This window comes from Silurus meridionalis, chromosome 10 (genome assembly GCF_014805685.1).
Source record: "Silurus meridionalis isolate SWU-2019-XX chromosome 10, ASM1480568v1, whole genome shotgun sequence".
Taxonomy (NCBI): Eukaryota; Metazoa; Chordata; class Actinopteri; order Siluriformes; family Siluridae; genus Silurus; species Silurus meridionalis.
In genome coordinates this window covers 15,610,273-15,624,797 of record NC_060893.1, presented here as the reverse complement: position 1 = coordinate 15,624,797, position 14,525 = coordinate 15,610,273, and the positions used below count along the sequence as shown (strand labels likewise).

The 14,525-nt window shown below is 36.6% G+C and overlaps 1 protein-coding gene across 1 annotated transcript in view; it reads right to left on the bottom strand.

The window, feature by feature from the left end:
- The window catches only part of LOC124392910 (complexin-1), a 34,094-nt gene that overhangs the window by 18,590 nt on the left and 979 nt on the right, over positions 1-14,525 (bottom strand). The window contains exon 2 of the mRNA XM_046860187.1: positions 14,147-14,261. Within this exon, the coding sequence (XP_046716143.1) occupies positions 14,147-14,177 (31 nt within the window). The 5' untranslated portion in view covers positions 14,178-14,261. The remainder of the gene's footprint in view (positions 1-14,146; positions 14,262-14,525) is intronic.

The window sequence follows — 14,525 nt, the reverse complement described above, 5'->3', positions numbered from 1 at the left end:
ATTTCTGAATTCTGGTGCATGAATTTAGTCATTGAAACCTCTCAATGGCTGCAATGAAATTAGTGCCAGACCTCATTGTGAAAATTACAACAGCTGGAACCGAGCCTAATTTGGTGGTCATGGTGAGTGGAGGCTTACACGCATCTCTGACTTACAATTATGACACCAGAGAAGAGACACCATGCAGAAAGTGTTGATCCACAATAATAAACACTGAAGCTCTGCTACTTCTGTGGGCTGACTGAGTCAGAATTAATAGAGTTGTCTATGCTTAAACCTTTTTTTTTTTTTTTTTTTTTTTTTGCTTGCATGCATGTCATTTGGGCTTCCCTAAAAAGAACAACAATGTGAAAGTTTTCAAATGGCCCATGTGAAAATCTTCTATGTTGTTTAAAAGCAATTCATGCCATTTTATTGTGAAATCATGTGTTATCCATATGCAGATTTTATGCCAAGTGGCAGGCAGCAGTGCTGTGCAACAAGTCATAAGTAATGTCATCAGTGGCTTATTCATAGGGAAAAATGTGAATTAGCCCCTCCAGATACACAAACCAATCACCTATAACATTAAAACAACCTGCCTATAAGTCACCTTTGCCACCTAAACAGATACATGGGCTCTAAAAGACCTGGATACACAGATCACTTTATTTATCTTAGGTGTCCTAGATTCATGCTAGTACAGTATATGTCAGTGTATCATCCAGATGAATGCCAGGACTCTTAGTATGGCAGGTAAGTGACACACACATGCAATACATCAGACCAGCCACCTTTTGCTCTATGATCCAGCTTTGATGCTCAAGTGTCCATGGTAGTCTGTTGACAGGGGTCAGCATAAGTTACCATTAACTAGTGGTCACCATGACTAGTGAACATAAATGGGAACTACAACAAGCACTTTGGGCCCATTGGGGCAGGGGCGAAACAAGCTAATGATGGCCAGGGGGAGCAAATAAAACTATACTAAAGACAGAAACCACTTACAGATAGAACCATAAACGATTCCTCTTTATTTTAAAAATATTAACAGTAAATACAAGTGTTTCTAACACTTAAAGATTGATAAAATCCTGAGAATTCTTTTACTCTAAAAGCATAAAATTTACAAGTGACATTTTATCATATCCCTTGGTCTTTCCTCCAGTCTCTTTTATACAAAACTGCAGATGTCAGAAATCCACAGACAAAGTGGATTATAATTTTATTTTTTATAATTGTATTTTGTTATGATTTATTTGTAGTGCTCTGCCACTAAGGAAGGCTGAGAATTGAGGCTACTGACACATATCTGAGCTGTTTGCAGTTTGGAGGCCAAAGGTCACACAGTGGTAGAATTGTTTTTTAAGTGGTGTGGTTTAAATATTTTTGAGACGCTCCTTTTTTTCTCATAATTTGGGTTTTTCACTTGACCATCCCTTGTTCAAGGAACTGTATTCATTATTTCCTCTGAGAGGTAAAGTTTATTAAAGATTTATAGTAAATCTTAGATTCATAATATCACAAGAAAAATTTAGTTTAAATATTAGAGAAACATTTTTCTTTCTTTCTTTCTTTCTTTCTTTCTTTCTTTCTTTCTTTCTTTCTTTCTTTCTTTCTTTCTTTTTTCAGCAATTGTAAAGTGAGTCATCAAAGTCATCAATATTTTAATATGGTTTAACTAAATCAGCTATTTGCATGTGCATGAGTTAACCATGTAGTTAACTAAATAGAGCACACCCTGTAGTCTATGTTTCTCTGCCACACTGCTCACTGAACCATACACTCAGCCATACTGCAGTTGTTATTTGTGATATCTGTAGCTGTACTACTCATAGCATGTGAGATGCAATGTGTATACATACTGGCTTTGCCCCATTCCATTATGTGAGTCCTTACTAAAACACATCTGACAGGAGCTACTCATTCGGAAAATTAACCTTTTATAGCAAAGAGGAGGGTGACGACTAGCTCGGGCTCTCCGGGGTCTTTCTAAGCTTTATTCAGAAATGTTCAGTGTGAGTGTGATTGCATTGCTGCTAGATGTTGATTTAGCATACTTTTAGCCAGTGAATATACATTATTTAAAAGAATGCATGCCTGAAATATGGATTATCATATTTGGGATATGTACCGAGTGCAGTTGAAGATAAATGCTGTCAGAAGAACAATAAAATGAAAATAAAACATATTGAGATCACAATATAGATAAAAGAAGTTGAAGTCATGCTTGACTTATCAAATGCCTCAGCTTTATCAGGAAGTGCTCAGTTACAGACAATGTGCAACTTTGATATCGGTATTAACTTTTCAACTGGTGACAAGACATGCTATCTCCATAAAGTTCCTGCCCTGAAAGCGCAGGCATTAATTAATCAGCCTGATTGCATCCTCCTGGTATTTCTTCTCAATCGCAGTCATTAGTCATTAACGGTTCCAAGCACATACCATCCCAAATGAGTTCCTTCATGCTCCCTTCAAAACTCAGTGTTTCTCTTGTACTCTCATTAGCAGAGCACAGCATGACACCTACATGAGTTAGAACAGGGCTCCAGAATGACATAAGCATGTTATGTGTCTGGGTCACATTTTCCCTTTTTTCCTCATCACAATGTTGACATTGTGTTTCTTTTTCTATGCTGCAATGAAATTAAGCATCTTTTGAAGAACGAATCATCTTGAAGGAATATATTAGTAACCTACAGTAACTCACTATGAGCACTCAACAGATATGTTCAGAAAGCATGCTTCTGTAAGCAAAGTAATCCAAAAATGTTGTATGCTTCTTGGAAAGCAGGCAACGAATGCCACAATCTCTAATGAATGCTAAATTTGGCACCCTACATTGACTCCTGCCATGCAAGAACGAGTGTCTTAACCTTGGCTTATTTTGCATCTGTATTTTCTCAGATAACAGTTGATTTGCATAAAACTTATCAGATTGTTTAGTCTTCCATTTATGAAAGGATAAAGCCCCTGACCTGTGGTGTCAGTGTAAAGGAAAGGGGTAAAAAATTCTAACCTTTCCTTTGAACAATCTGTCGTTAGAAAGACAATGGTTTCTATGTCAGCCCTCATTTAGAGCTATTACAGTGCTCTCGCCGTGCATTAGCCTCAAATGGGGCGCTAATTACATGTCTAGATTCTTGCTGGTCTTGTTTTCTCTCCTACTGTCTGTCGTGACTTAAATAACAGCGTCTGACATTAATGTTGGCCCTTCTTGCATTCCTTTAAGAAGCTCCCAGTTTAAAGTTTTGTTTCTTCTATTCTTCTGCCTCATTGTCCTCTAAGTGACGCCTTTGTGAATGCTGAATACTGGTGCACAAACTTTCTTTATGCATTTGCCTCTTTTCTTTACTGCAACGCATGTCGTTCAAATTATCCACCTGCAATAAGGGTTGATTACAATTGATTTTGCTCTCGCTGTTAATCTCCTCACACCTGTCTTTTCTTTTTTTCATTCACTCTGATTGCTCATTTATCATACAGGACAATGTTATCAAGTGGAGAACACAGCGTAACTAAAGCAATGGCCTATCTACCGAACCCAGAAGAGAGGTTCTGGTCCAGTGCCTTTTAGCCTGAGCTCTCCTAAGAGACAAAGAGGGTGTGGATGAGACAGATATGCAGGCCTGCTGTTTTCAGAAGAAAGGCACCCTACTGATTTCTGAACTATGTTATGTGTAACTATTACCTAGCCAAGCAGATAACTGATGCATTAATTATAACAAGGGGGTGCTGTAATTTCATGCACCTATTAGTCTGATTACTTGTGACTAAGATCCTTGTGATAAAGTAAAATTCTATAATTATACAAAATATGTTGAAGCAAATTAATTACCAGGTTAATAATTATACCACTATTAATATATAAAACTATAACTATATATAATATATCACGTATAGTGGTAAGGTTATAAAGTGCTCAGCCTTAGGTTGGGAAAATTATATGATCACAGGTTTTGAAGGCTAGCATTTTCTGTGTTTTATTGCTGTGTGCAATAATTTAATTTAATTTTAAAAGTCCATTGCTTGTGTAGTAATTAAATAAAAAAATGTATTAGATTTTTTTGTTTATATTGTCTTTTAAATTTCAAGAATGCTGTTTATGACTTCTGAACCCAAGAACATTTATTTTAGCAAACACTTATTGTATTTGTAATCATACCAAGGGACCACCTGGAACCACGATTGACTGTTTTAGTTTAGCAATTTTATTCTCAAATACCACAGAAACCTCAATTATAAAATAGCCATAGTGGTTGTATCAGGTCAGTGACTCAGAGAGGAGTAATTTCCCTTATTTTATTTTTTTTCCTTTTTATTTGCCATTTATCTCAAGGACACTTGATTTCTAAAGTTCAATTTCCACTGATTTTCAAAAATATATCCACAACAACTTTGCATAAATATTTGACATGGAGAGAAAAACAAATTTATTCCCCTATCATACTGATATATATCCTCGCCTTGGTTAACTGTTTACATTATGCTGTAACTCATACAGAGACGTCTGGCATCTTCAGCTAAGGCAAAAGAGATCTCTGAAACTGGTTCTCATTCCACTAGGTTCAAAAGAATCCTTTTTATTTAACAGCGAAATTAGAAACTCTAAATATGCATACACAGCATTTCAACGTCTGGTTATTTAACTAAAAGTCAAAATCGTGAGGAAGGAAAGAAAGACTTTGATGTCCTTATCCTACAGTAATGGGTTGACCTATTTGTTTAGAAGGAGGTTCCTCTTTTAGGCCCTCTTTAGGGATTGCCGTAAAGTGATGGTAGATCAACAGAGGTCTTTCTGATCGCCCACATCCCATGCGTAGGTACTGCCACTGAAAGCATACAGCACCACAAAGACTTTCACCTCACAAAAACCCCTCTATTATAGCAGCCAGGAGGAGGTGGAAGTTTAGTTGCAATTGCCTTCATCAAAGTAAGTTCCAAAGGTCATGCAAGTGGAGGGATGTAGGAGTGAAACTTAATTTTTTTTCCTGTATTCTATCTCCCAAGAACATGTTGCTATTCATATATACTACTAATAAATTCAGTGCTAGGGCTTTGCATAGCGCCTTGTAGTTATACCATTTACATATACAGTACATACTGTATACATACACACACAGATTTATTCATATAAACAAACAATTATGAGTATCTACCATTAAACAATTGGCATAATATGTTCTGAATAGTCATTGATCAAAATCAGTTGGTCCTTTTTTGTCCCATTAGAGCTTTTCCCTTTCTCCATAATATTAAAATTTTCGCAAGGAGGAAAAGGAATCTCCTCTCAACAGATGGCAAGTGACGCAGCCTTCTGACAATCATGGTGAAGGCCAGAGTCCAGGGGCAATACTAAGAGCCAATGCTCCCCTCACTGCACCAAGCTGTGTACACATGGACATGCCACCATACCCTGGGAATGGAGACACTGGTGGCAACTTATAACCACTACAACACACTCAGCTCCAGACAGTTGTCTTTCATTCGCTTGAGTTGAGCTGCAAGAGTCCCGTTGTGCACCATATGGAAAACATGTATAATGTTGTAGGAGTCTAATCTACAAAAAAATGTTTGCACACTGGTTTAAATGCTAAATTATCTTTGCCAGTATTTATTAGCAGTAAGATTTGCCCATTAGTAAAGGTACATTTTTTGCTGGTACAGGTACAGTGACCAGGTACTCGAGTACAACCACTTTAGCTACAGTTAACAGTTACAGTTAAAGCATAGCTGCACTTCTGGAAGGAAATTGCAACTAAATCAATTCAATATAAGCCTAAAATATATGACCAAGTTTTAAGTGGATGAATGTAAGTAACCTGCACAGAGCCATAAACTCAATACCATTGATTACCTTTGGGATAAATTCCAATGAATTTGTTGGGGAGTGGTAAATCAGTGATGTTAGACATCTGATCAGAAGATGAGAGTTAAAATCTCAGCACAGCCAAGCTCTAGTACAACCAAGCTCCCACTGCTGGGGCCCTGACCCTCAGCTGCTGTTGTATACATGCAATAAATGTATTGCAATAAAGAAGGGCAGCTGCCAAAATGCCATAAATGTAAATGTAAATTGGATAACTGACTGCTCAGCTAATATCAGCACCCTTGTGAATTATGAACACAAATTCCTACTGCAGCACTTAGAAATTTAGTGTAGAGATTTTGCAGATTAGTGGAGGTTGTAATAGCAAAGGAGCACTAAATCTGAAATGAAATGTTCACAATGCACATATACTGAATGATTGAACACCGGCATCTCATTAATGGAGCATTAATCTTGCCTGTATATACTTTGTTGTCCAAAAAGCAAATAAGGGAAATTTATTCAATCGTATTTCATTAAATCACAATAGTAAATTATAGCAAATTAAATCACAGTGGGATTAAAAAACACCAAATCTTTTTTTAAATACCAAATTACACTAAATTGAATCAAAGATTAAAAATAATTTCTTACAAACAGTTTTGCCCTCCATTGTACCACTTTTGCATAGCTGTAAATTATATCATATTAAATCACTGAATGTTTTAACTTTAAGGAATATTTACATCAGTTTATTTACTCTATATTGAAAATGCGTTTCATCTAATCTCTAAAGAAAGGATACATGAGTGCATGAGTAGAGGGGAAAAAGGTCAAACTAATTAACAGACTGACTTTTTGCAATGTTCATTAATGTTTTTTCATTAAGATTTATCCTTATAGGGCTTGAAGAGTGTAAAATCTGTGACATGCAATTACTGGTCAGGTGCAGGAGCACAAATGCAGGAAAGTAATTGATGGTTACCCGCTGAAAGGAAAAGCGAATTCAAATTAACAAATGGCCACCTTCACAGTGGGGAGGTGCCTTCATTACTTGTAAGAAGGTTGTAAACCCATCTGTATGGAAATAAGAAAATGGAAAGGGGTGCAATAAAGTGCATACTAAACTTTAAGTCCTGAAGCTGCAGACAGCACATGCAAGTTATAATGCACACATACATGCACCACTCTTTTATATGTAGTACACATATTCAAGTTATTCTTCACAAGGCATTTATCAGGCTAGTCATGACTTATTGACAGGAAAGGTGAGAGTCAAGCTTTTAGAGAGACCTCTTTTGATCTTCATTGGCATAAATGGTGGATCTATACTGAAGACAGTGAGAAGAGAAAAACAATGCAGTACCTGGATCTGAACTAACCTAAAGAGACCAGCTCTCATCGTTCTTGGCCTGCAGAAGGTTATGCCTTGCCAGAAGGAAAGAGAAAGGGATAGAGGGAAAAGTGGCCAGAGCTGCCAGATCTGCATGCTTCCTAGGCAGCCATTTTGGAAACAAGTCAAAAGAGTGTGTAATAGTACAGCCAAAAGAGCTAATTTCCGACATCAGTTAGTGAAGCAGTTATCTCTGAAGGACACAGGGCACCAAACTGTGGACTCAAATGCTGAAAGGGGCACATTGTGTTTACCTAACTGCTGATGTCATTAATCTATTTTTGCACTTTGAGGTTCCTTTAAGAAATTGGACTTTCAAATGCTTTGTGTGTTAGGAAATTGAGTTGAATCTGCTTATCACATGCTGAGAATGGAGATTAAGTACATAATGAGCGAAAGGGAATACTTTCACACAACAACGATTGGATTAAATCACAACCAATGCTCAATGAGGGGTGAAAAATAAAATTCCATTATGCAGATATCTTTACAATTATCAAAAAAAGTATGAACATACAGGATATACAGTATATATATAAATATACAACTTATCAGGTTACAGTGAGTGTTATATTATAGGTACATTCATTATATTGGATTACTCTCAAACTATATTTCAAAACACCTCTTCACCTTGACATAATACTCAAGTCATAAAATAATGTTTTTTGTCTGCATCTATTTTTATAAAAGAATGTCCCCAAATTAGGTCACACTTGCAGAAGTGACTGTGCAGCTGAAACTGTTATGCAAAAACTGAGTTTATTGCACAGCAACTCCACCGCTGTATGCTATGTTTGTGTATGTGTGTGTGTGTGTGTGTGTGTGTGTGTGTGTGTGTGTGTGTGTGTATATGTGTCTGTCCTATTCTTAGGCAAGGTGAACAGTGTCCTCATCTCACTAACCACTGTATGAGCTAATCATTACCTGAGCCGAGTGTGTTACTGTATTGATTGTCCTCTTAAAGGTATTTTGTCAGAAGGACAATGAATTTAAGCTTTACCCTTAACTACAGAAAGGTCAAGAAGATCCAAACAAGATTGCAAAAATGACTATGAGAAAGCAGTATAGTCTCATTAAACATAAACACACAACATGCAACTTACAAATGAACAAATGGAATAACCAGCTAGCATACATTAGCTAATTTTATAGTCATTGTTAGCACTAAGGAGCCTTTGCCACAAAGTAATGCATGCATAGATAATTACATCTGTATATTATTGAAGAAAAAAAACTGAAGTTTATATTGTATATAAATAAAAAAGTATAACATTTATATACTATATTTATACTTTAAACATAATTATACTATACAGTATATTTATATCATTTATAAAATTCTGCACTGAAATCTTTTGTCTGGGTCTACTGTTTTATACCTGAGAAGACTAATACACTGTGAAAACTTCAAGTATACAAGAGGCATCTATAGTGCTAGCAGTTTAAATGCCTACTGTGAATACTTAAAAAAAAAAAGGATAGTTCTAGCTTACTTTTTTCATGCTGTTTTTAGAATGAAGGTTTTTTTTTAAAGCTTTTGATAACTCTTGCCATTGCTGGAGTTAAAATAAAAACTCTAACACTGTGTTTAATAACAACCAACACACTGGGATTTCCACACAAACGAGTTGTGTCATGTTAAATTGCCAGTAGAGAGGAGGCAGAAGAGGGGTAAGGAAGTTCACTCTGGTGTCAAGAACAAATTCAACACTCAATAGTGCACATTAATGGCTACAGTGTGATGGGTTCACCAACCTCACAGTCACATGGTTGACAGACTGTGTGTGTGTGTGTGTGTGTGTGTGTGTGTGTGTGTGTGTACAAGTTGTCTGTAAATGATGTTTTATTACCTGTTAAAATAGGTATGCTGGTTTAACTCAGGAACTCTGGGCCTCACCATACATTCATACTGTACATTATATACATTATATATATATATATATATATATATATATATATATATATATATATATATATATATATATATATATATATATAATAGAAGAGTTCTGTTTTCTTTTACATAATGTGGATAACCAGATACCTGTTTGTAATTTGATGGCACTGGGTTGCACTGTCCAAAAAAACAAAACCACAGTGGACACAGTGTGATGATTTAGACAATATTCTTCTGGGAAACTGGGTTACAGTCAGTCATGTGAATGTTGATTTGACATGTGACACCTACCCAAACACTGTTGCAGACCAGGTTAACTTTTTTTATGCCAATGGTATTCCTTGAGGAAATTGCTTATTTCAGCAGAATAATGCACCTTGCTAGACTCTGGAATGGTTTGATGATTGTGTTTCTCTGGACTTTATATTCTCCAGATCTAAATCTGCTCAAGCATTTGTTTTCTGTTAAGGAACAAAAACAGCTCCAAATTCTTTGTTAATGTCATAGTAACATATACCACAGGCCGTGTGGACTCATATTTCTCAGCAGATTGAAGCTGTTTTAATAGACCATAGAGGAACCGCAGCATGTTTGGCAGGTGGTCATAAGGTTTTGTTTATTTATCCTATATTTTCCACTAGGAGGTTTTGGTGGCAGTCATGGTTCTCTAGGGGGAGTTTACCAGACAAATTAGTATAATTTTGCTCATATGTTGATTTCTACTGCTGCAAGGAACCACTTAAACATGAGGCTTAAATAATATTTAACTAACATTTAAATAACCATAAATGAAATAGTCTGCAGGCCCACAAATGCAACAAACCACCAAGAAAAAGAAGCTTTCTTCTAACTAAAATTTTACTTTATGATATGACTGCTGATCAAATGTTCTTTATCTTAAATATATTCTTTATCTGAATACATCATGTCCTGGAACACATTCTCAAAGAAGTCTAATTCTTGGGGTATGCATATGTATGTGTGTGGGTTGGGATATATGTGGGTGTAGTATATTTGCACATTTCTAATTTCACCACTCATTGACTACCACATTCATTTTTATGCTCTTTTTCACTCTCTCCTTCTTGATCACTCTCTATCTTTGTTTTCCCAGTGTCTCTCTTTTCCTTTTTGTCTTTTTACTTTTTCTCTACAAATTCACTCTATATATGTGTCTTTCTTCCTTGTCTGACTTACTATGCAATATGCTGTGTCATTCTCCTGCAATAACACTAAGCTCTTGAGCTGCACAGACTCACATTTCAACTAAACGCAGGACAGTTATAGGATTTGCTGCTCTAATTCCTCATTATGGTGGTGTGGTCGATTTTTATTGCTTCACTGGTCATAGTCATAACTCAATATCCACTACCAAGCCCCTCCCATAGTGAAGAGATCGCCACCTGGTATCAACGCATCCGCACATTGATTTCTGTCCCCCAGGGTGCACACTGCAGACACAAGCTCGCTTATGGATCGTCTCATTGAACAGTTAAAAATCCTGCCTTCTCAGCATCAGTGATCAGTCCTTTTCGATCAATAACATATCAGCTTTCACATGGCCCAGCAGTGTGAAATAGTAGAATTACATGCACCCTGTTGTTGTGGCTTTACTAGACAGCATGAATTCTTGATTTAGCCAGAATCAGTGATGTATTAATCTTTTGATAATGCTACTAATCAGGCTTTCTTTTATCTGGTTCTCTTTCTTGCAGTTTCAAAATCATAGCGGTATACTTGCACTTTTTTCTTCCACTCCACTGCAGTTCAGTTCTTTTAATTCTGTTCCACTCATGTGAATCTTCTAATTTTATTTGATTAGTTTGTCCATGAGCAGTGACTCTCTGTTAATCTAGCCATGACCCATTGAGAGCTCTGGTTGGTGTGATCGTGAAGCAGTGAAGCAATGACGATTCAACATGTAGGCCATCGGTAATGAATCTGTCACTTCAGTGGCCATCACTTCACTGCAGCGCCACTTGACCCAGCATATGATCTTTAATGCTGACAGGAAGCAATTGGTGCAACATAATGGCAGTGAGTGCAAAGAAAAGAAGAGAAAAGAGAAAGAGAGAGAGAGAGAAAGAGAGAGAGAGAGAAAGAGCACAAATCCCACCAATATCCTGGTGCAAAAAAGGAAAGGAAAATAAATTCCTTCCAAGAACTGAATTCTCCTTGAAGCATCTTCAGGAGTTCCACTGTGATTATAATCCTGAACAAAAACCCTTGGCATGTTAAGCATTTCCTGTGACCATCATGCAGAATAATAGAACAGTTTACATTTATGGAGCAGGATGAGAGTAAACTTGTGTTGTTCCTGACAGTGGCAGTAAAGTGGTTAAGGATACAAGTTAGTGTTCAAAAGTTTGTCAGTTTGAATCCCAGGAAGGCCAGAAAACCACTGGTGAGTCTTTAACAAAGATGTTGCTTGTATCCTCTATCAATTGTGATGCTTTATTTTATTTTTTTTATGCCCATGCCATGTACTAAATATACCCCTGAGGCATTTTTGACTCACCACCTGTGTAAAAACCAAATGTTCCTGTAAATGGTCCACATGATCTGTCATGCTGTGCTTCTGTTGATGTTAAGCAAGTTTCATCAATCCCTTGTGAAATAGTTAAAAAGAAAAGGCAAGAAAAATGGTCCTTATGTGGAAGCTCGTGTGAAGCTGGCTTTTTAATTATAATCAAACTAAATAAACTGTGATTCCTGGAAACTAAAATCAACTGTGATTCATCCAGTGGCTGAACAGGTACCTGGGTTCCCAAAAATGTTTTGAAAAGGTTTCTGCAGTATATAAACAAGTCTATTATCAGTTCACTATTGACCAGGTCAATATTTCTTTCAAAGCACAGCTTACTGTTTCATTGTATGCAAACATGAAAACAGGGAGCTTTTCTCTTGCCACAGTCTCCACCAATTTGATAATCAGGGACAAACGTACACATAAAGAACCATCTTATTAATTCTTTATTGCTGCATTATTTGTGTAAAGCTGCGTTAAAGCAATGTTCATTGTTAAAAGCGCTATACATATAAAAATGAATTTAATTGAATTGAATTTAATTGAATTGAAACATGCTTCAGTGTAAAACATATGGGATGACACCTTGTAGTCACCTTTACTGTTCTATTCCAGGGTTTCTAGCTGCTTTAAAGTATCGAGTGTATCAACTGTGCCTAAGTTCTCTGTACAGAAAGTTATTTCACGAGTGAAAAACGTATGTCCATTGCCATGTTTGTTAGCTTCTGTCTATCCACCAGTCTGGAGTAGAACTGCAGAGGCTGGTGCATGCCTGCAGCACATGCTACATATCAGCCTCATTAGCACTCTGAATCTGCTATGCTTTTTCCACATCACAGGATTAGAATCGTCAGGAGAATGAGAGAGCATGAAGAAGACAAAACCAGAGATGAATGATGTTTGGAGTGGTGTGTGTGTATATGTGTGTGTGTGTGTGTGTGTGTGTGTGTGTGTGTGTGTGTGTGTGTGTGTGTGTGTGTGTGTGTGTGTGTTTGTGTTAATGGAGGTGGGGGTGGGGGGTGAATACTCTAGGGAGTATAGACACTGCTGTCTCAGCTATCGATGTGCACACTTTCAGGATAAAGGGTACTGTAGGTCAGAGAGAAAGACATACAGAGCAATCTTTTTCCTGAGAAAAACAGAAAATGTGAATGTGTTTATATTAACACCAAGGTAAACACAACTCTGTGTAAATATGAGCATTAGAACTACTGACTTTTGCTTTGGTTTTGATTCGGTAATCATGCAGTAGAGATTTTTTCCTTTTGTGAGTGGGATTGTGCTCCTCAGTGGACTGAAGTGCGGATAGTGTCTCCACTGGTTGACCTTGGGCCTCTAAATCTTTCAGACACAGACCCATTATTTCCCCTCAGCCTGGATTTTATTATCTAATGCAGGTCGGGACTGCCCAGTGGCTGCTATATGGAAATTGCCTGTGTGTTGATTTACTGGAATGGTCAAAAGGAGAGAGTAGAGAGACGAACAAAAGGCTCCTTGAAGCTTTTATGTGACCAGTTTTGTTGTTGTCAATTAATCAATTTTCTCTTCTTTTTTTTTTTTGTCCAAAAATTTATTTATTTACAGATTTGTTTGAGAAAGCAAATAGCCTCTTGTATATTAATATAGAAAATAAAGAATAAAGTAATTGATCCTGAGATACTGCTTTACTGTTTGAGAAAAACAATTAGAATAAAAGGGTTGGCTCTTTAGACCTTGGCACAGCTCAGATTTGTCAAGCAGTATTTTTACACACTGTTTAGTTGTTTTCAATCATTTTCTTTATTAGCAAAACTGTGTACTGGACCTGACTTACTGACACACTGTTTTCTCCAGCAGTGGGTTAATGACATGGATCTCATTAACACCACCCCAAAAATCCATTAAAACAAAACCAGCCTGTGTCAAACTATTAAAGCAGGTAGTAAAATCCCTGACAGAAACAGAAAGTGGCCTTTTCCTTTGGAAGGCGTTAGATAAATTGTTTGTAATAAATGCAAGACAAATAACGTGTGTGTGTGTGTATATATATATATATATATATATATATATATATATATATATATATATATATATATATATATATATATATATTTTTTTTTTTTTTTTTTTGTTCGAGTAACATATACATTAAAATAAATGTATTTATTAATGTCTATTAATTTTTTTCTAATAAATGCTACATGTTATCTAGTACCAAACAGCATTCTTTTTCAAAGTACAGAAGCTCACCCACTTACGTGCTAAGATGACCTCAGAATTTTTTTTACTTCTTTTATATTGAAAGGGGGGGAAATCAACCATAAAGTAAAGCAACACTTATTTCAATTCCATCTTCCCACACAAATCACACAGTGCAGTGAACCCTACAGGTCACATTCGATTTCATTAAAATGGAAAACTGGTCATGAGGAAATCTGCATTTTACACGCACACAAAATTAAAGTGCTCAGTGCCTTCTATGGAGTATCCCCGTAGGACTGTGTGTGACTATTACGTGCCCTCGTGTCTGGAAAAACACGACCGTGGGGAACTTACCTCCCAGCGCTTGCTTCATAACAAAATTCATCTTGATGGCTTTTGATTCCTACTTCCTTCACAGTCAGCTGTTACATTTACTTCAAGCTTCTTTTGTTGTTCGTTTTCACCGGCTCTATGAAACACACACACAAACACACACACACGAGCACGCGCATAAGGCTACGTAAGGCAAGAGCTCTCTCGTTTCTCTAGCACAGTTTGAAATATGACAGCAACCCAAGTAACATAAACAAACTCACTTTTTTGCTTTGGCATTTAATTTATATTTTCTGATTTCAATTATCATTATCCTGCTGGTGAAGTAACAGTGCATTAGAAAATATCAACTTCCACAGATGATGAAGGTCATTAAAGGTCAAGGCAGAACCTATTGTAA